Below are 22568 nucleotides of genomic sequence, written 5' to 3'. Positions count from 1 at the left end.
CCTTATCTCCTCCATTTGCTCCTTAATCTCTCCCCTTCTCTGTCCTTCTGCACATTCATCTCCCCCTCTCTTCCTCTTCTGTCCCTTGGTGTCCCTCATCCCTTCCTCTTTGTCTGTCCTCTCTGAACCTCTGCCTCCCCCACCTCTTCTAGTTTCCTCTCATTTCTACCCCCCACTTCCCCCTTCTCTTACCCTTAGTCTTCTCACCTCTACTTCTACCCTCTCTGCAACTCAGGCTGTCCCTGTAGCAGCAAAGCACTGGGGACAGAGCATACTGAACCTTCCTCAATATGGTTATGAAGGAAAATGAGAATCAGTTACTATATCTTCACAACAATTGTAGAAAAATGTTCTTAAAAGCCCTATACTATTTGCATTTTTATAAACCTTGTAAACAGTTAAAAAGAAACCAGTGTTTGGTAAATTTGGCAAATTGGCCATATGAAGTATTGGCTTAAAGCTCATCAGCTTTAAGCCCATAAAAAGAAACCCAAAGGAGCTTCATAATCAGAAAATTCTTATCAAAGTCTCTATAACAGCCTTCTCCTAGAAGGTATTTATTTTAATATTTAGGGTGGCAGAAAGCCTGGTTTCAACTGGAGTTTGTGCAAGCCATCGGGCACTGATTCTTTGCTGAATGTGCTGAGGTGGAGTTATCTCATATTAATTTAGACTTTCATTAATTCAAAAATTAATCCAATCATTCAGATAGGAGTAGGAATAGAAGGTTGGTACTGTGGAAAGGAAGCACATTCCAGAATCAGATCTTACAGCTATCCCTTAACCTCTCTGTGCTTCCGTTTACCTATTTGTGAAAACATGGAAATCTCCCTCATGAGACTGCTATGAAGATTAAATTATATAATGGTGGTAAAGCACAAAGCACATAGTATATTCTCAGTATATTTGAAAACTACATATGAGTACCCTCTGTGTACCAGCCACACTGCAAGCGTTATAAAAAACAACAACAACAACTGTATACAATAATGCATGGACCTTGTTCTTTATGCTCTGACAATTTATACGGATCATTTCTTGTTCTTGCCCAACTCAAATCCAGGTCCCTTTGACCCAAAGTCAGAGCTCATAACCATTTCTCTTCACTAGTTGCCTTAACTGTTCATCAACATAAATAATGAGCATTTAGCCATTTGTCTGTATAGAGCGGTCTCTTTGGGTGGTCCTTGGTCCTGAGGGATCCCAGTGAAGGATGCATTCACAGGTCTTCTGAGAAACAGCTTCTAACCTGGAAACAGACCAGCTGCAGGTTCTAACACCAGGATAAAACCTCCTTAGCGCCCACAGTTTTGAGCAAGAAGAGCTTATGGGGATGCAAAGCAGAGTGAGCGTGAAGCTAGTTTGGAAAAGCAGGTCCTTTTCTAAAGACTTTTACAAATGTGATCAGAAACCAAAGAGAACCCCTATATGAGCTCTTGTAAACTTTGACAGTACTTTCAATACATCTTCTTCATTTAAGAGACTCAGAACAGTAGAATTAAATAAGTCAAACTTGTAGCAGTATTGTTTTAAATATCATATTTTAAGTAAGTAAAAAAAACACAAACTCATTTTAACAGATCATGCAAACAGGAACACAAGACACAAAATGCCAGCTTGTACAGGCACTCCATTTGCTACGCATATTACAGTTTAGCATCATCTTAAAATATAAGTCACCACCAGATTGTAACATCAACATCAAGTAAAACTGCATGTTTCCATGCCTTTGCTAGTTTTTACTTGAGAGATGTGATTCTAAAAGAATATGACCACTTTAGGACAAACACAGCAGAGCTCACAGATAAATAGCACACTGTCCCTTCAAAGTATCATCTTCAATGGCCACAGACATATTCTATGTTGGCTGTTCCTGCTCACAACATATTCTTTTGAGAATTGCTACCACTCTCAGGAAGTGTGTGTGTGTGTGTGTGTGTGTGAGAGAGAGAGAGAGAGAGACAGAGAGAGAGAGAGAGAGATTGAGATTTTTGCTTTGGGGAGAAAATGTGTTATGATGAGCTGAAACCCCACAGGTTTCATTCTAGCTGTCTCACATAACTAGTTATGTGATCTTGGGCAGCTTATTTCACCATGCTGCATCTCAGTTTGCTTCGCTCATTACACCACCCTCCTGTAGTGGGGTGTGATGGGGATTTAATTAGATAAACCTGGCATAACACCCAAGAAATACGGCTTTCTTTTCTCATTCCATTAAAAAAAAATTTAAATGTGAAACCATTAAAAATTTATTTTTCTCTTTGTGGACAGCTTTCATCATCTTTAAAAAAAATAGCTAAAAGGAATTTGGGGTTGAAAACGATGGGTGTGCGAGCTGCATAATTTCCTATCAATTCTGAGACGTGTGAATGAAAAATAATAAGGCAGAATTTCTAGGGCAGTTCAGACATTAGTTCTGGAAAAAGCTGTAAAAGAGGCTCAGAAGAGAGGCATTCTGAGAAGTGGCAGTCACAGTGGAATACCTGTTATGCCTCTCAAGGTGACCCCTGGAAAGGGACAGCATTTATCTGCATGTGTGCACAGTCATATAGAGCCACTCCAGGATGGCTCTCGAGTTCAAATCTCCAGTGGAACTCTACCCACGAGTCCTTTCAACTGCCAATTAACTCAAGTCTGGAAGCTTGAATTGCAATGAGAGTCTGAGGCTCCCACATTTCCTGAGGAGCAGGAGTACTCATCCAGATTCAATTCTCTTGGAAATATTCTGCTTTGTACTCAAAGTACATTCTCTGCTGACCACTGCCATCTGCAGTTCTTCCAATGGTGCCTAAGAACTTTCCAAATGACCCAGCCCTTAATACTATTCGTTTGACTCCAGAAAACCCAGGTACTTGGCAACCCACAGGCCTTCACCATCCATTTTCTTCAGGGACATCGTAAGTGTCACTTTGTTGCATCCCCTTATAGCCTCCCTTAGGAGCGAATGTGCAGAATTCTCTTGAATGTCTTCTTGAAGTTCTCATTGCACAGAGGGTAGATGAGGGGGTTCAGTGTGGAGTTGATGTAGCCCAGCCAGATAGTGAACATGTGCACATGTTCGTTGCAACAGCTCTTGCAGAAGGCAATGACCATGAAGAAGATGAAGTAGGGACTCCAGCAAAGAATGAAGGCCGCCATGATAAAACCCAATTGTTTGGCAGCCTTCCGTTCTCGGTTCAGTTGCAACCCAGACATATACTGCCTTGAATGAGAGCGGAGCCTCTTCCAAGTGAACTTGATATAATCAAGGCCTGTGCTAGACTCACTTCTCCGTTTGCCTTTCCCTGATGCTGACTCTGTGGGGATGTCTGAGTCTGCTGGAGAGAAGGACTGACTATCACCTAGGGTCTGATCCTCTGACACCTCACTGGCCCCGTGTACGGTCAGGCTCTGCTCATCTATCTCAAGCTGGCTCTGGCTCTGGTTGATGGCTATGTAGTCCTTGCCACTCCCCTCTGCCTCAGTCTGTGTTTGCACAATATTAAGTGGGAAGCAGTGAAGTTTGTCCACTTCTTCATCCTCCTCTTGGCTGTAGACACCTGAGGATTTCATCTCATTTTGATCTTGGGATGGTGACTTCGAGACAGGTCCACCACTAGCAACTTTCTGTTTCCTTTTCAGAACCTCCCAGAGAGACTTCTTCCCTGGTTTCATGGCCCCTATCTTGGGGTTCTCTGGCTTCAGCTTAATTTCAGAGAAGGAAGGGAGGGATCCATTCATGAGCTCCCGGTGCTGACAGTGCTGCCGTACAGCCTTGTAGATTTTGGCATAGAACCAGAGCATGAGCAAGGTAGGCAGGTAGAAGTTGATGATAGCAGTCATGATCTTGAACCAGGTGACATCGTAGAAGTCTGTCTCACATTTGTCTTCTCGGTGCCCTGAGTTGTGCGGCATAAAGTGAGGCCAGCCCAGAATGGGAATAATCCAAAGGAAGGAGAGAAACCAGGCTCCCAAGATGGTGGCCGATGCTCGGGTCTTGGTGCGATACTTCAGGTATTTGAGGGGCTGCTGGACAGAGCGGTAGCGATCAATGCACAAGATGAAGACACTGAAAATGGATGCTGTGCTGGCCACGTAGTCCATGGAAAGCCAAAAGAGGCAGAGAGGCCTGCCCAGAGACCACTTGGACATGAAGAGGTAGATGATGTTCATTGGCATGACAGCAGCTCCCACAATCAGGTCTGCCACTGAGAGGCTAATGATGTACAGGTTCCCCACAGTGTGTAGCTTCCGCTCGCTCCGCACAGCACACAGGACCAGCAGGTTGAGCCCCACTGTGACCAAGGAGATGGTGCTCAGGACTACCACCAGGGGCATCAGCTGGTGGTTGGCCATGGTGGTCTTGTTCCCTTCACACATCTTATCTTCTAAGATGCTGGAGGAATTGGGAGAGTCATTGGCAAAAGAGCAACCTCCGGCTATGGCTCACTCCCTGGGAGGAAAGACACAAGGTTAGGGTTAGATTCTTGGTGATCAATAGTCACTTAGTACCATTCATCACATGGATCAAACTGGGGTTGTATGTGGTCAGGGGTAGTAGACACTGCTGGTTTCCTACAGCCTATACACCCTCCTTCCTTAGTCATTCCTTCCCGCCTTCCTTCATTTAATGACTATTTATTGAATACCTGGCATTGGTCCTGGCATATAGCAGTGAACAAAACAAAAATCTCTGCCTTCAAGGTGCTTTCATTCTGGTGAGGGAGTTGGGCAAAAACAAGGTGAAGTTTGTATGAGTCCCATGTTGCACGTGTTCTGGGAAGGCAGGCTGCATTATGATTAGTCCAAGCTGAATATCGTGCTCTAGCTCCTCAATGCCAGTGACTGGTCTAGGGGTTGGCATGAGACACAACTGTTACCAAGGAAGTAGATGGGAAAGTCCCTTGACAAAGGTGGGGTTCTGGAAAGTGCTTCCTCTCTGGAAAATGAGCAAAACAAGGAAAATCATTGTTTCCCACTTGCTGCCTTCTTCCTAACAGGAAGTGATGCTTGGGGCTATGGAGATCATCTTGGGGCCACCAGGGAAATGCTAAGAAAACCACTGAGACGCCAACCCAGCAAGTCCTATTATCACTGAGTTGTTGAACAGAACCTGGAATCTCCTTCCTCCACACTGGTTATCATGGGAAATAATTAAACATCTTCTTTGCTTAAGTAACTATTATGGGAGTTTTTACTAGCAACTAAAAGGCTAATGATGTACAGGTTCATGGGGGAGGTTGTAAGGGTACACAAAGAGTGGGATAAATTGAGCCCATCTCCTTGGATGAATGGTTCTCAAATTGGGAGAGGGTTATTATTTGAGAAAGCATATTTCTTACCATTTTACTTTTATATTTTATCACATAAAACTAGGCATGCATTGCTAGTTTATGCTGAGAACAGGTTGTATGTTGTTATTGGTGATCCTCAGTTGGGGTGGGAAGTAGAAATAGGTATTAAAACTTCTAGATTTTTATATTCATTAAAAAGTGACATGAGTTTAAAGAAAACTGAGAAACACTAACAGAGATCATAAATCTCTCAATAATTTAGAAAAAAAACCCCACTAGTTTTTCATTAAGGCAAAACTAGATAAATCCCTGAGGATAAGGCCAAATTCATATTTTTTAAAGATTAAAATCATGACCCCAAGGCATTTGGTCCTGGTGGAAGGAACCCATTGAGTTACTTTGTTGGAAAAGCACCACTTGGGCGGCACTGATTTTGCCCCAGCTCTGCTGCTAATTTTCTGAGTGATGTCTCAGCCTACTTTTTCTCATTGGTCAAATGTAGAAAGATGGGGTAGGTCTCCTTTTCAGAGTCTCGCTTTAGGTATTTTTCCATGTTCTTTCCTGAGTGTGCCTCCTCTGACCTCTTCAACAGAATCACCTTCTCCTCCTGTGACTCAGTCCTGCCCTTTGCTCCTGTGACTCTATGCTGTCAGCCTCAGAAGCCTTATCCACTCAGCCCCGTCCATCCCCGCCATCACCTCTTTGTGGACAACTCCCAAATCACAGCTTCAGCCTGTATCTTTCTCCACTCCTACATACAATACTCAATCAATATACTGGAGCTTCAACTTCAGCTCTGACCATGTCAAAACCCCTTGGAATTGTCCACAGTCACCTCAGGAAGGAGGAAAGAATGCTAAGGCAGTGTCATCTCAGGGGTTTTGTTGTTTTGATTGGAAGGAAGCAGGCAGCTTCCTAAAACACTGCCATAACTTTGCATTCCCAAGGCAGCATCCCCTCCTACTGAAGTGACTCATTTCTCTCTTTTCCTTATTGCCTTGAGGAAATTTCTCTCTTTCTCATTTGTCTCTTTGACTCATTGCACACCGAGGGGAATCAGTGTGTTTTTGGTTTGTTGTTTTGTTGTTGTTGTTTTTGCATTGTGCATAAACTATCATTCCATAATTATATTTAATAGAAAATGATTTGTTTCTATATAAAAGTATGTATTTTTTTCTTTTTTTTGCTTAAAAGAGAAAAGGTGTTATGATTGAATTGAGATCACTGAACTAAAAATTAATGTTGTATATTGTTTGGTTTGGGGTGAATCTACTAATGTCTGCAACTTTGAAATTAATCAAAGAATAAGTTGGATGGATAACTGGTTAAAAGGATGGATGAACAAACAGATATGTTAAGCAAAAAGAGCAAAATGTTAATTTACAACCTTGGCAGTGGGTATATGGGTGTTCACTGTATAATGCTTCCAACTTTTCTATTTCATTGATAATTTTCATAAAATGTTGAAAAAATTAATACAGCATAAGTTTATCTTCCTCACCTATCACCATAAGCTCAACTCTTTTTTTTTTTAATCCTCACCTGCAGATATTTTTTCCATTGACTTTTTAGGGAGAGAGGGAAGAAAGGAGGGAGGGAGGGAGGGAAGGCAGGCAAGAGAGAGAAAGAGAGAGACATCGATGTGAGAGAGACACATCAATTAGTTGCCTCCCACACACACCCTGACCAGGGCAGGGATCAAACCTGCAACCAAGGCATGTGCCCTTGACAGGGAATTGAACCCATGACCTTTCAGTCCATGAGCTGATGCTCTAACAACTGAGCAAAACTGGACAGGGCATAAGCTTGATCTTTATCATGTTTTCTCCTTTATAGCTTGGACATGTTATTTTGCATAAACATAAAAGTAAAAGATCAATAAATATCTATTAATTGAATAAATAGTGAATGAGAAGCAGGATGATCTGAAATATCTCAGTTCAGAATCCAACAGATATTTACGGGTGAAAGTTTCCTTTGAGCTCAGTGATCTGTTTCAGGACCAGGCAAATCCACTTTTGTCCTAAACCACGGGATTCTGAAGGAAGATTCCTGGAAAGGCAATTGCAGTACCCACGCTGCATCACAGGGCATTTGGGGCTAACCCTCCTGAGGAATGCTGAGGGGGTGTCAGGGGAGGAGGAGGAAGCTTGAGGGAGCATGTGACCCCAGCACTGAGCCTGAAAAAGCAGGCCCCACAGGGCAGGCAGCCAAGAGGACAGTAAGAGTGGCCACATCAGGACCAGCTGAGTAATATGCAGGGCCCAGTGCAAATTAAAGATTAAAATACTATTAAGAATTTTAAGACAGAGACAGCAGAACATTAAACCAAACTTAGGAATCCTGAACTCAGGGCCTGCCCGGGTCACAGGCCGATCAAGTCATTTTTAGTCTCCCTTCCTCTCACCCAATCCCTGAACAGACCCTCCTCAGTGAGGAGGGCATTCTGGCATGGTGTGGGAGGTATTTGGGGACACTGAGCCTCATTTCTCCTCGTGCCACCAAGGGGCCACACTCCCCTCGGGCTGTCTGGACCCCACTGGGTTCTGAGGTGCCCTTCTGGGGTCAAGGCCAAACCTTCAGCGGTGGTGCTGGTTGGCAAGAGGATGTGCTCTGAGGAGAGGAATGGAAGCTAGAGGAGGCGCTTTGGACAGGACACTTTGAGAAGAAAGGTGGGAGCCTGTAAGAGGGTTCTTTATAGCGTTGTGTCCATAGTGACGCAGGTGATGGAAGGAGAGCGCTCCCCCCTCTCACCCAGGCTCTGCCTCTTGATGGGCTGTGTGGAGCCTGAGTAAACAGCCAGGCCTCCAATTCCTCTGCTGTATTGTAGGGAAAAGTATGCTGACCTCCCTGGGCTGCTGAAGATCACTGGAGACACGAGGGTGGGAAAGCTCTGCTAGCCCCTAGGTGACTTTGACTTGGTGACAAGCAGAAATGGATCCTTTTTCTCTCAGAGACTTCTGTGTACAAGCAAGGCAATTGGTTCATTCCAAAACCACTAGCTCCAGTGGAACTTTTACTAGAGTGATCACCAACAACAAACAGTCTAATCCAGCCGTGGGCAAACTTCGGCCCGCGGGCCGGATTCGGCCCGTTTGAAATGAATAAAACTAAAACTAAAAAAAAAAAAAAAAAAAAAAGACCGTACCCTTTTATGTAATGATGTTTACTTTGAATTTATATTAGTTCACACAAACACTCCATCCATGCTTTTGTTCCGGCCCTCCGGTCCAGTTTAAGAACCCATTGTGGCCCTCGAGTCAAAAAGTTTGCCCACCCCTGGAATCCAATCAGGTCCCATTTCATCAATGCTGGTCCACAGGTGGCTTGGAACTCATTTGGGTGGTAGGCCAGGGCAGCAGTTAAGCACCAGGTGCTTTATAAACCAGTGAACCTCTGCTCTAATCCTCATTCTGCTCCACGTAGCAGATATCGGGGCAGAAAGATATTTAGCAGGTCAAGATATTTCACTTCACCAAGACTCAGTTTTCCTCACCTTTAAAATGGGGATAAAGCAAGCACTTAGTACAAGGCCTGACATGCAGGAAGTGCTAAATTAATAGTAGCTCTATTTCTTCTTCCTTTTCCTGGTGAGTGACACAGAGAGCCCAGTCTGCTCAGTGGAATCATCCTTGATCTTTCCCTGTTTTTCATTATGGTAGAAAATGCTAAAAGTCTTCTAATATCGGTTTTTCAACACTAGAGAACAGACTTCTGCTTTTAAGAGAAGAGCCTACATTTCCAAGTAGCTGGGGATTACTATATGACTAAGAATGTAGTTTGCAGCTTTCTGAAAGTAACCTTAAAGGGAGGACGTGTTCTTTCCTTTGGCCCTTCTTTCTTCTAGCTGATTGGAATGTTGACAGGATGAATAGAGCTTAAGCAGCCATCTTGGGACCATGCGGAAGAGCCACAAAGTGAGAAAGGTAAATTTGTAATTTGGAAAAAAATTGAGGTCTCTGATAATAATGGGGCTGCCCTACCAGCCAGGACTCTTCAATTCTGGATTAGTTTGAGTTTTCTATCACACACAGCCAGCAAAATGCTGACTGATACACTGCCCTGATACACCTGAAGAACTTTTGTCAATTAGCTTGAAAAAAAAAAAAAGACAAAAGGTAAACAGCATCAAAAATCACATTAAAAGTTCTAGAATTCAACAGGGAGAAGTGTGCTGACGGAGGTAAGATCAAAGCAGGTGGCAGGACAGAGGAGGAAGAAACAGACTCTTCCAAGGTACAATGTTGATGTCAGAAGGACATCAGAGATGGGGTGATGTGTGAGCTGGGCTTTGAAGGATGAGTAGGAATTCACCAGGAGGAAGGAAAAGGAACTTAAGGCTGAGGAAAAGAAAGATGAAAGTACAGAGTTGAGTTCATTGAATTAGGAAGGAATCGTTGTCAGTAATGAGTACAGAATGATGAGTCTGGAAAGATATGTTGGGGCCAAGATGTAAGGAAGCTCTTCTCTACCTCTGTGCCTTTGCCTGTGCTCTTTCCCCTGCCCGGAGCATCCTTTTGCCTTGAAGCTCTCAGTTGCTCCTCTTTCTGTGTCCCCACAGCACAGAGCTCTTTATATCACCTCCCTTAACATTCTTTCTTTAGCTGATTCTCCCTAACTAAAAAGGGAGCAACTCTAGGGGAGGGAGTGTGTCCATTACTTCTGTTTCTGAGGTATGACACCCACAACAATCAAGGGGGTACCCCCTCCTTGATGACAGGGACCACACCTTCTCGCTTACTGCCATTCTCCTACACTGGCACCAGGCTGGCACACGATCGATATTCTAGAGATGTTTCCTGGATGAGTTCTGAGGAAATGAGACACACATGGATAAAGAAGACACAGGGAGAAGGACCCAAGTGCAGAAGCTGTGGGCATATATTTTTACAGGAGTGTTTAAACTAACACAAAATTTGAGATAAGATTTATCCTATTGATGAATATTGACACCTTTCAGCTAACTTTCCTATTTTTTTCCTGGAAATTTGATTATTTTTTTCATGGTAATCCAAAACATGAATATGTATTTAAGCATAAAGATGCTCACTGCAACATTATTGATGATAAGACATAATCTAACATTTGGGAACTAAGTATATTATGGGACAGCTTCAGAATAGAATATCATGTAGTCATCGATAATCACATTTGTGGAGCTCCAATAATGATATGGGAAAATGCTTATGATGAGATTAAATTTACAACAGACATTATTTGTACAGGATAATGTCAGTTATATTAACTAACAGGATTAGAGCAAGGGTGAATCCCTGTTACGTTATGTTAACACTGGCCTCCTTTAGGTAATGATGTTTATTGTATTTGGTACTTCCCAAGATTTTAACAATGAGAACGTCTTGGTTTTATAATAGGGAAAATCAGAACTAATTGAACTCATTTTTAAAAACAAACAAACAAAAAAAGGGTTTATTCCATTGGGAAAAATCTTTTAAAAGGAAATGCTTTCCACATTCTTAGCACATCTTTTATTTTCTTTAGTAAAACGTGAGAGTTTGAGATTCCTTCCTTAATATATTCTAAACTGCCTTATCCACCAATTCCCATTCCAAACTGCTCTACCCTCTGCCACATTTGCATTGGTTAGTAATTCTGTTCAAGTAAGTCGGAACGTTAATTTCTTTGCTCTAATTCTGAGAAAAAGGCATCATGCATGAGGGTGCCCCCAATGCTGCACATTCTCATTGAGTCTGGTCAGAACATGATTTCCATAAAACACCCAGGATTATCAGTGCCACTAGCTATGGTGCAGACAGCAGACTGCAAATGTCAAAATTCCACTAGGTGTCCAGTGCTGCAGGATTTGGACTTAGAATCTAGGGCAGTTAGGAGTTATCTTCCACGTAAGATGCAAGAGGTATATGTTCTTGTGGGCAGGCAGTGGCCCATTTCAGGGGATGGAGACACATATTCAAATGTCTACAGCTTCAGGAAGGAAAAGTTACTACAGGGGGACTGTGTGTGGAGCAGAGGGAGTGTGGGAACTGGGGCAACCGTGAGAGTATAATCTTTGCCTGCCATTCAGTACAGCTGCCATTCAGATGCCACCAACGGCTACAAGCCCAGATCTGCTTGATTTTAAAATGAAGACGAAGCGCTGGATTTTCACATGAAATATTTGAGTTTTTAAATGTTGTCAATTATTCAATTGTTTCATTTGTTTTCAGGAACACTTGAACACAGGTGAAGAAAGAGTAAATTTCGGTGACATGACCTGTGAGCCCTAAGCTAGAAAAGTCAAGCTAGTTTACCGGACATCCAGAATGCTGAGAATGATATAATGACTTTGGAATAGGCATCTTTTGGGGTATCTGCTCAGCTCACAACAAGCTTCCTTCTCTGAGAACCTTCATCCACCCCGGGGTGGGGCCTGGCAGCCACAGTTATCACATAACCCTGATCCCTGGGCACATCTGACCCCATCTGGGCCAATCAGTCCAATTCTCTCCTCTGGAAAACTCGAATTGGGATTGTATGCAGTCGAGACAGTTGGTCTCCTGAACTACAGCGATGGGGAAGTGGGAGCTGAGGCTGCCATGGAGGGAAGGCGTTGCTCATCTCCGGGCATACTGAAGTGGAGGGAGGGATGGAAGAAGGCAGCACACAATTGCAATGATCACGCTGGAATAAATAATATCTACATGGACAGAGATGAATTTAGACTTCTACCTCACACCATATATAAAAATTAACTCAAAATTGATGTCAGTCCTAAATGTGAGAGCTAAACCTCCTAAACTCTTGAAAGAAATCATAGGAGAAAAGCTTTGCGACCTTGAGTTAGGCAAAGATTTCTTAAGCACAATACCAAAATCACAACAAATAAAGAAAAAAAAAGTTGCTATATTGGACTTGATCAAAATTAAAATGTTTGTGGTTCAACAGACACCACTAAAAAAGGTTAAAGATGGCTGAGAATATTTAACATATACCTGACATATCTGAGGTGTCCAGAATATATAAATAACTCTTCCAACTCAATAATAAGAAGACAGATAACCCAATTACAAAATGGACACCAGCCTGGCTGGTGTTGCTCAGGGCACATGCCCAGGTTGTATGTTCAATCTCCAGCAGAGGGCGTGCAGGAGGCAGCTGATCAATGATTCTCTCTCTTCATCGATGTTTCTATCTCTCTCTCCCCCTCTCCCTTCCTCTCTGAAATCAATAAAAAAATATTTTTAACAAATGGACACAAGATTTGAATAGACATTTCACCACAGAAGATACAGGGATGGTTCAAAAGCTCATGAAAAGATGCTCCACAAAATTAATTACCAGGGAAATGCAAATCAAAACCACAATGAGATACCACTTCATACCCACTAAGATGGCTGTAATTTAAAAAGACAGATAACATGTGTTAAAGAGGATGTGGAGAAATTAGAATCCTCATATACTGCTGGTAGGAATGTAAAATGGTACAGACACTATGGAAATGTCTGGCAGTTCCTCAAACAGTTAAACATAGTTAGCATATGATTTCATACCCAGCGATTTCATACCTACATGTATACTCAAGAGAACTGAAAACATGTTCACAAAACATGTGTATGTAAATGTTCATAGCATTATTCATACCAACCTAAAAAGTGGAAACAACACAAATTTTCATCAGTAAGTAAATAATCAAAATATAGTATACTCAAGCAACGAAAGCTATTTGTCAATAAAAAGTAACAAAATACTGATACATGCTATAACATGGATGAACTCCAAATTGAAAGAAGCCAGTCACGAAAGACAACACATAATGTATGATGACATTTATAAGGATACCCAGAATAGACAAATCCGTCAAGGCAAAAAGTAGATTTGTAGTTGCCTGGGATAAGGGATGGTAATAGGAAGGGGGTCTCTTAGGACTGATGGCAATGTTCTAAAATTGGATTCTGATGATCATTGTACAACTCTGTAAATTGAATAACAATAATTGAATTTTATGATTCATTTAAAATGAATTAATTTCATGGTATGTAAATTATCTTCTATATATATAAAAGGCTAAGTGACCGACCATCTGTCTGTCTGACTGACTGACCGGTACATATGATGCACACTGGCAATTTAAAAATAAATGTTGACTCGCACATGCATGATACATATAAAGCTCTCGCTGGCACCAATCGCACATGTTTTAATTTTATAATACTATATTATATATACTATTTTGACATGTAATTTTTTGCAGTAATGTAATTACCGCATGAATCTTTCTTCTAATTGATTTCCTTTCAATGTGCATGAATCTGTGCACTGGGCCACTAGTACCTTAATAACATTGTTTAAAAAAATTCAGTGGTACAAGAGGCTTGTCTGGATTTTCATATCTCTATTGTTTTTTTAAATATATTTTTATTGATTTCAGAGAGGAAGAGAGAGGGAGAGCGATAGAAACATCAATGATGAGAGAGAATCATTGATTGACTGCCTCCTGCACGCCCCACACTGGGATCGAGCCTGCAACTTGGGCCTGCAGGGCACACCGGCTGGGCAATATCTCTTGTTTTAAAATCTATTTATGTATATCAGTTGCTCCCAAAATACCTACCAGACACTAGTTGTTTTTTTTTTCTTTTTTTTAAGGAAAGAAGTATTGGGCAAATGTGGATGAAATTAAGGGTGAGTCCTAAAGAACCACTCCAGTTGAGCCACACATGTGACTCTGAATTTCCCAAAAGGCAAAGCAAAGAAGAAGATTAAATAAATGATTCTACTGTTATTGAAATGAAAACAAACTAATGGCTTAGCAGAAGGACAACTTTAGCTGGTACTAAGTTTCTGATTACGTGTACTTTATTGTTTCTTGAAAAGCAATGACTTCTGACTTAATCATCAGGAGTGGAAGTATGAAAATGGCTTGGCTACATTAACTCTTTTCTCCTATACCTCTGTGATCTCTCATTTTATAATTTGGTTTAAGCATTTGGGAGGTTGAATTTCTTAGATTATCTGCTCTTCCCATCCTGCATCCATGGTGTGATAGGCTGGGATTTTTAAAAGTTGGCACAGGAAAAGGAAGCTGAATGGCAAACAAAACAAGTACATAAAGCCCAGCTCTGCTATCTCTTACCATCGGCCTTAAAAAGCAAAGAATAAAAAGAAAAGTAGTCTGGCTGGTGTTGCTCAGTGGTTGAACATCGACTTATAACCAGGAGGTCACAGTTAAATTCCCGGTCAGGGCATATGCCCGGGGTTGCGGGATCAATTGCCAGTAGAGGGCATGCAGGAGGCAGCTGATCAATGATTCTCTCTTATCATCGATGTTTCTATCTCTCCTTCTCCCTTCCTTTCTGAAATCAATAAAAATATATTTTTAAAAAAGAAAAGTAGTATATATACCAGCATTGATTCATATAATCCTCACAGTGCTGATGACTTCACAATTAAGGAATCACTTTTGCCCCCATTTTAAAGATGTGCCTGCACTAAGAGTGACTGAAGATCGTTTTATTTAAAAGCCTAAGTGACACCACCTTCAAAGACATTTGAATGAGTTTCGGATCCCCACATCCTTGCCCTTCACCCACCTCCTTTTTACTATGGTGAGAAAGAGAGGGAAGTCAATAAACACTTTTAAAAAAAGATTTCATGGAATCGGAAATATGAATATCTGCACTGCATCAGCCAAGGACACAGTGACCAACACAATAGGCCCAGCACACACACATATTATTTTAGGACACGATGAATAATGTTTTCTTTTTTGTCCCACATCCCTGGAGATTGAGCCTTGTGGAAGGCACTTTCAAAGACCAAAGTCATCTAGGCTCTTCTCTTCTTGAGAAAAAATAATTATTTGTGATATTGAAGTAAATAAAAGAGCTGGCAGAAAGAAAGGAGAGGCAGATGTGATGTTTTCAGGAGAGAGCTCCAAGGTAATCAGGAGTTTCTTGAAGGTCTCTGTCTCCTTCACTCAAGTGACTGCGTGTGCCTGACTGTGCCCCGGCCACCCAAGCTGCAGACTTGGGGCTCCTCAGCACCACCTGCTGGTCAAGCCCTTTTGCTGGTTCTGGGGCCAGACTCGTCTCTAGACAGGAGTATGTATGTACAGGGGCACAGGTGAATGTGAATCAGTCTGGCTGCCGGTTCCATTGTGATATCCCTCCCTCCCTTCCTCCCTCTCTCCCTCTGTCTATCCATTCATTCCTCCTTACTTCCATCTGTCCATCCAAAAGATCTTTTTAAGAAGATGTGATGGTAGGGTAAAGGATAGACACAATTCTTGCCCTCCTGGAGTTTACAGCCTATAGTGGGGGTTCTCAACCTTGGCTGCCTGGAAAGTTTTTAAAACATACTGAGGCATCTGCTTCAGAGAAGGAGTAAAGGCGCGTTTCCCTACTCTTTTTCTAAATACAAATAAAAACCCTGGACATTATATTTAAAACAAACATAAGATGACTCTGAAAGGTAGAGAAACAAAGACAGCCCAGCTAGGAACCCAAGTCTACAGAATCAAGAAGCTGAGTGAATCTCAAACAGCCCCCTCAAAACCCACACCAAGACACATAATAATTAAACTTCTGCAAACTAAAGACAAAGAAAAAAATCTTGAAAGCAGCCAGAGAAGAACAATACCTTTCCATGATGATAATGACAACAGATTCTCATCAGAAAACATGGAGATGAGAAGGAAGTGACACCTTTTTTCATATGCTGAAAGAAAAGAACTGTCAACTCAGAGTCTTATAATCAGTGAAACTACCCTTAAGAAATGAAGGGACATCCATATATTCTCAGACAAATAACTTGTACAGGTTTGACATGCTGAAAACTACAAAATGCTGATGAAAGAAATAAAAATATCTAAATGAATGGAGAGATACACGGTGTTCATGGATTAGGAAACTCAGCATAGAAAAATGTCAATTCTGCCCTGGCCAGCATTGCACACTGGTCGAAGCATCAGCCTGCAGAATGGAGGGTCAAGGGTTCAATTCCAGGTCAAGGGCATGTACCTGGGTTGCAGATTCAATCCCTGCCCCTGGATGGGGCACGAATGGGAGGCAGCGTACCAATGTGTCTCTTTCACATCTCTCTCTCTCTCTCTCTCCCACCTCCCTCCCTTCCAATCTCTCTCAAAAAAAAAAATCAATGGAAAAAACATACTTGGGTGAGGATTAACAACAACAACAAAAAGACAATTCTCCCTAAGTTGATACAGATTTAATGTGATTCCTATCCAAATCTCAGCAAGAGCTCTTGTAGATATGGACAAGACTAGTCTAAAATTTATATAAAAACACAAAGGAAATAGAATAGCTAAAATAATTTTAAAAAATAAGAGTAAAATAAGAGAAATCAGTCTACTTAATTTCAAGACATATAACTACAGGAATCAAGATTGCGGTATTGGTGGAGGGGTAGACACAGACCAATGGAACAGAATACAGAACCATGAAATAGGCCAACCACATATGCCCAAGAGATTTTTGAGCAAGGTGCAAAATCAATTTAATTGAGGAAAGGGCCTTTTCAACAAGATACTGGAGCAGGTGGACATCCACAGGCCAAAAACTGAACTTCAACCAAAACCTCATACCTCATTTAAAAAAATAACACAAAAATGGTTCACAGACTTCAATGTAAAACCATAAAAGTTTTTAAAAAAATACATCAGACAAATCTTCAGGGTCTAAGGCTAAGCAAAGAGTTCTTATATTTGACAGCAAAATCATGGCCCATAAAAAGAAATATTGATGAATTAGATCTATCCTTCAGTTACTTACCTATCCCCATCATAATCTTCTCTAGGATCTACGTGTCTGTTATACCACTGTATGCTTTATATATTTAAAAATAGATCCATTTATTTTTAGCTTAAGTTTATTTCACTATGACATATGAAAAACCAGTCATCTATTTTTTTTTTTTGTCAGATATAGAAGGTTTCCATGAATAACTTGTACAGGCTTGGCATGCTGAAAACTACAAAATGCTAATGAAAGAAATAAAATAAATAGGATGACAACAATACAATCTGATTATGTTCTAGCCAGACATTTTGAGGAAGGCTCTACTTTGTTAAAAAGAAAGATGAGCAAGTATAAGATAGGTATTAAAGACCTACCAGCATCAAACTGAGACTCTCCTGGAGTCAATCTAACATTAATATTAATTAATGCCACGTCTGTGCACCATTTAGACCACTTCAGGTACCACCTAAAATGTGGTAAACATTGTTTTTTAAGTTTCACCATACAATTATTTTGCTCCTAAATGCCTTTAAGGAAAAGTTCAAACTCCTTAGGCTGCGGGCATGATCTTTCTTTCATGTTTGACCGCTTCACTCCAATAAAAAGGAAGTTACTTCCCCCAAACCCACCAGCTTCTTTCAGCCTGTGTAGGTCTGCACATGTTATTCCCTCTTCCTGGAAGAGGATATGTCTTGAGGGTTGGGACCTCATTTTTGTTTACTATTGTCTCCTTCTGGACTAACTTCAGAGTCTGCCTAGAGCCATGGTTGGCAAACCGCAGTTCGCGAGTCACATGTGGCTCTTTGGCCCCTTCAGTGTGGCTCTTCCACAAAATACCACGTGCGGGCGTGCACGTACGGTGCGATTGAAACTTCGTGGCCCATACGCAGAAGTCAGCATTTTGTGGAAGAGCCACACTGAAGGGGCCAAAGAGCTGCATGTGGCTCGCGAGCCGCGGTTTGCCGAGCCGCAGTTTGCCGACCACTGGAGAGTAAAGTAGGTGAGAAGAGGGTATGGAAAGATTAATAAAGAAGATGATAAGAAAATGAGAAAGAGAGGAAGACAGGAAGGAAGAAGGGGAGGAAAAAAGATATTGATGAATATCTATTCTTCCTACATAATCCATCTTAAAAGTTCCTTTCTCTTTGAAGCTTTCCTGTAACCTGTAGCCATATCTACTAGTAAGCATTCCTTCCTCTGTGTTTCCACAGTATTATTTACATATCTCTCTTTAAGTCATTTAATGTTCTGTATTCTGCTGAATGAATGAGTAAATTTGGGTATCCTTCTCTTAGGCTTTGATCCTTATATAGACAGAGGCAATATGATATTCACCTATGATTCTAACGGTGGTTTTCAACCTTGGTTGCCCACTGGAATCACATAGGGAGCTTTAAAAAAATACTAATTCCAACTTATTCTATGACCTCATCTTCTGAGAAACCACTTTCCCTAAATAGACAGGATTCTGATTTAATGGATCTGAAGTGTGACCTGGGTCTCAAGATTTTTTTTTTTGTTTGTTTGTTTGTTTTTTCTTTTTCTTTTTTTTTTTTTATTATTAGTTAAGGTTCAAGATTTTTAAAAAACTCTCCAGATGCTGCCAGGATTGTGAACCACTATCTTAGCCCATATCTGAATGGTAGGAGGAACTCAATAAATGATGAATGAATGAATGAATGAATCCTGCCTTTAACACAGCACAATCCTGACCCAACAAGACCATTTTCACGGTTTCCTGTTATGCTAATCCATTAATATATTCAGGAACCATTAATTAAGTAATAATGCGGTACCAGGCGTTATGCTAGGTCAAGCTGCTGGAGATGAAACATGAGTAAGATCTCTACTTCTCCCCCTTGTTCCATGGGCACTAGGGAGAGCTGGGGCTGTTTACCTCTTCATTCAAGAACTTTCTGTCCTGCTGGTTAATTGGCCAGTCCTAAGAGCAATCATCACTTTAGTGACTGACCACAAACCTGACTCTGGGCTGCTTCCTTTGGCAAATGTAAGGACAGACTCTATTCACTCCCAGAGAAAGAATATTCCTGGAGGGTAAGTGTGAGTCTGAGAGACAAAAAGGAAAGTGGTTGGTCCTGAAGCAGGATAGTAAGAAGCTAGGAAAACTCCTGGGCAAGTGGAATGGGTAAACAGAGACAAGACAATTAAACAAGGCCAAGCAATTTGACCCCTTTATAGCCAGCTAGTAAATTGCAAGACCTTATCTTCCCTAACCAAGGACACTAGAGAACAAATGGTTGATTCCTCTCCTTACTGACCAGAGAATAAATAGCTTAAATCATTGGTCAGAGAGACAGAGGACAGAGACCCAATTAATGCCATTTGTGCAGCCAAATCCAAGGAGAGATGAAGTCTGGGGAATAAATAACCAAAACCCAATTAGAGTCAGACAGACACAAGATAAAAGTAAAAAAGTAAAGCTGACCAAAGGATAATCCCAAACTCCCCTATATGCTCATTTTAGTGTATCAGAATATTGAAAACACACCTGGAAAGCTGGTGAATATTCTTCTGAAATCCTCTCCTAAGACTCTGGCCCGCAGAAGAAAGATAAAAATCCTCAAAATGAAGACCCAGCTCAAGCTCTCTCTCAGGCATGAACTCTTTATTTTCTTCTAAACTTTAAGGGTGCTCACAAGACCTGCAGCCAGGGGAGCAGCAGGCAGTGGCAGCTCATCTGGGGCTAACCCCCTGAACCTGTCCTCAAGGTCCCCTTTTCCTCTGACTTTCCAGTGGACTACCAACAGCCCCACCCTGGCTCACTTCTTTCTTATAATATGTCTGTGCAGCCAAAGCAGAACACTACCTAGACTCCTGATGCTTCTTTTACCCTAAGTCCTTGGTTTCACGCTCCCTGGCTTTAATAAATGTACTTTCAAAATCACCTGGACACATGTGGTGAAATCTTTCCTGCATGAAGTCACGAATCCACATGCTATTGGGTGGCCTGAGGCAGGCCTGTTCCAGACCAGTCCCCGGGTAACAGTCCCGTCTAGATCTCTTCAAGCACTGCAGAAGGGAAAGATGAGTCTGGCAGGTGGCAGAGCAAAGTCCTGGGCTGCTCTAATTAGTTTCCTTCTGGGTATGATTTACACACACACACACACACACACACACACACACACACACACAGTGGATGGCCTTTGGATATGATTATGATCTTAATCACCTCGTGGATAAAGGGAGTTTTCTTCCCAGCTGCTGCCATCTCACACTTAGGCGTGCTTTTAGATTTTGCACTACAGATTACTGAAGAGCAGAGATGGGCATTTGTGCTACTGCTGCTCTGGTTGAGACTTTTTTAAAAATAATTTTTAAAAAATCTTTATTGTTGAAAGTATTACATATGTCGCCTTTTTCCCCCATTGACGCCTTCTCGTCCACCCCGTCCCCCACCCCAGGCTTCCACCACCTTATTAGTGTCCATGGGTTATGCATATATGCAAAGTTCTTTGGTTGGTCTCTTCCCACCCACCCCCACCTTCCCTCTGAGATTCGACAGTCTGTTCCATGCTTCTATGTCTCCGATATATTCTGTTCAACAGTTTATTTTGTTCCATTAGATTCCACATATGAGTGAGATCATGTGATACCTGTCTCTCCATGGCTGGCTTATGGTTCAGACTTTGATAACATCTCTCAACTGTTGCAACAGCTTCCTAGTTGTTCATCCTGATCCTGGCCTTGGTCCCTTCGGGCCATCCTACACACAGAAGCTATACAGTCCTTCTAAAACCACAAATCCAACCACCTCCATCCCCTATTTAGAACTCTTTAATATCTTGCCACTGCTGTCAGGATAATGAGATACACAGGATTAGCCTCCAATGTGTAATACAACTGTAGTCTTGTATCCAGTCTACCTATGGAATTACAGTCAAAGGGAGTTAAAGTCCAACACCCAGGAAGACAAAAGATGGAAAATAAACATTTACTGAAGACTCTTAAAAAGGCAAGGAGTATCTTAAAGAATCCCTGTCCCATCTATCACCCCATAGTGCCATTTCCTATGTCAGCTGCTCCCCCTCAAATCTCCCTTCCCCTTTTCAAAAACTTTAGCTTGCACCCTGCTTTATCCCCTCTTTCTTTCTCTCACCCACTTTTTAATCTTCATGATCTGCTGGAGGGCACCATACCCGTCTGAAATAAATCCATTGAGCTTTCCCAGTGCCTTCTCTTTATTTGTTACTCCAAATAGCACAACAAAAGCCCAAGAGGCAGCATTCAAAACCAGTTTCTACTTGTGTGACCCTATCACACCAGAGCCTTTTCCATCTTGTCCCAACTTATTGTGTAACTTCATCTTCTGATAAACCACTTTCCCTGAATAGACCTGCTCTTTCACGCCTCACACCTTTGCAGATGCTCTTCTCCTTGCCAGGATGCGTTCCCTTCCTCTCAGCCTGGCAGACATTTAATTAGTCCTTTACAATCCAACGCTAATGTCACTTCCTTTAAGGCTCTTCTCAATTCTACCAGAGAGGATTCATTTGCTTCCTTCTCCAGTACTTTTCTGAACTTTGCACAGACCTCTGTTATAGCCCTTGTCAAGCTGGGTTGTAATTCCTTAATCACTGATCAGACTATTTCATTAGACTGAGGGTGTTAAATTGAAGTCAGAGTCATCTCTGTGTTCCCAGTGCCAGGAACCAGGGAGGGGCTCAGTAGCCAGCTACTGGATGCTCCAGCTGTGAGTGCTGCAGAATAGCATTTACCTGTGCTTTGCCTCTCTGCTCATCAGGTGATGATGCCTGGGAGCAGCGGTCGTCAATCGGTGGTCCGCGGACCACAGTGTGGATGGTCCGTGAGGTCCGAAAGGTTGGCGACTGCTGCCTGGGAGCACATGTCATACCAGAGCTCAAGAGATCTGCCCTGGCACCCACCTGGCTATGCCTTTCCTTATTTGTCCAGCCCTTCCTCTCTCTGCCTTTAGCCAGGGCTGGCCCTCACCTAGCCAAAACAAAAAGGAGCTAAAAGCAGCCCAGAAATTAGACATAAAAACGAAATAAAGGCATCCAGACTTGAAAGCCGAGCAAAACTATATGTCTAATCAGAAACTCCCACCCGTGATGTATGATCTCTCTCGATATCTAATTGGGTTCCTTATCATCCACCATCCCGCAGGTGATATCTGATCACCCTGACCTGCCTTCAGCAAGAATCATGGTAGATATGCTAAGCCAGAATCCCCATTACCCCTGAAGTTTCCTCCTAGTACTTCTCCACCCATGGACCTCACCCTATTTTAAACGGGGCTATACATTCCCATTGGCCCATGCTGTATTCAGAGCTGAGCCCCATCTCTCTCTCCCACTGTACAATCCCATTGCAGGGGTCCCAGTCACCAGGGTCATGAATAACGTCTGCCTGATCATCTTTGACAAAAGTCACTGGATATTTTTTCTCTAACAGTACAAATCACAGGGCTTCGGCAAGGATGAAATGAGATGACGGGAACAAGACCCTAAAGAGAACACAGGACTGTTCCCCTTTGCTTGCACTGGAGAGAGGGCATCACCCACAGGTGGGGTGCGAGGATCACCTGGCTGGAACATGT

The 22568-nt window shown here is 42.1% G+C and overlaps 1 protein-coding gene across 1 annotated transcript in view; it reads right to left on the bottom strand.

The window, feature by feature from the left end:
- Positions 1 to 1524: 1524 nt before the first annotated feature.
- Positions 1525 to 22568, bottom strand: part of HRH1 (histamine receptor H1) — an 86183-nt gene continuing 65139 nt past the window's right edge. The window contains exon 3 of the mRNA XM_036332187.1: positions 1525 to 4432. Coding sequence (XP_036188080.1) covers positions 2935 to 4359 — 1425 coding nt within the window. The 5' untranslated portion in view covers positions 4360 to 4432 and the 3' untranslated portion in view covers positions 1525 to 2934. The remainder of the gene's footprint in view (positions 4433 to 22568) is intronic.

The sequence above is a fragment of the Myotis myotis genome, unplaced genomic scaffold, assembly GCF_014108235.1.
Source record: "Myotis myotis isolate mMyoMyo1 unplaced genomic scaffold, mMyoMyo1.p scaffold_m19_p_13, whole genome shotgun sequence".
Classification (NCBI taxonomy): Eukaryota; Metazoa; Chordata; class Mammalia; order Chiroptera; family Vespertilionidae; genus Myotis; species Myotis myotis.
The sequence above is the reverse complement of the archived record's forward strand: the minus strand, read 5'-3'. Positions and strand labels throughout refer to the sequence as shown.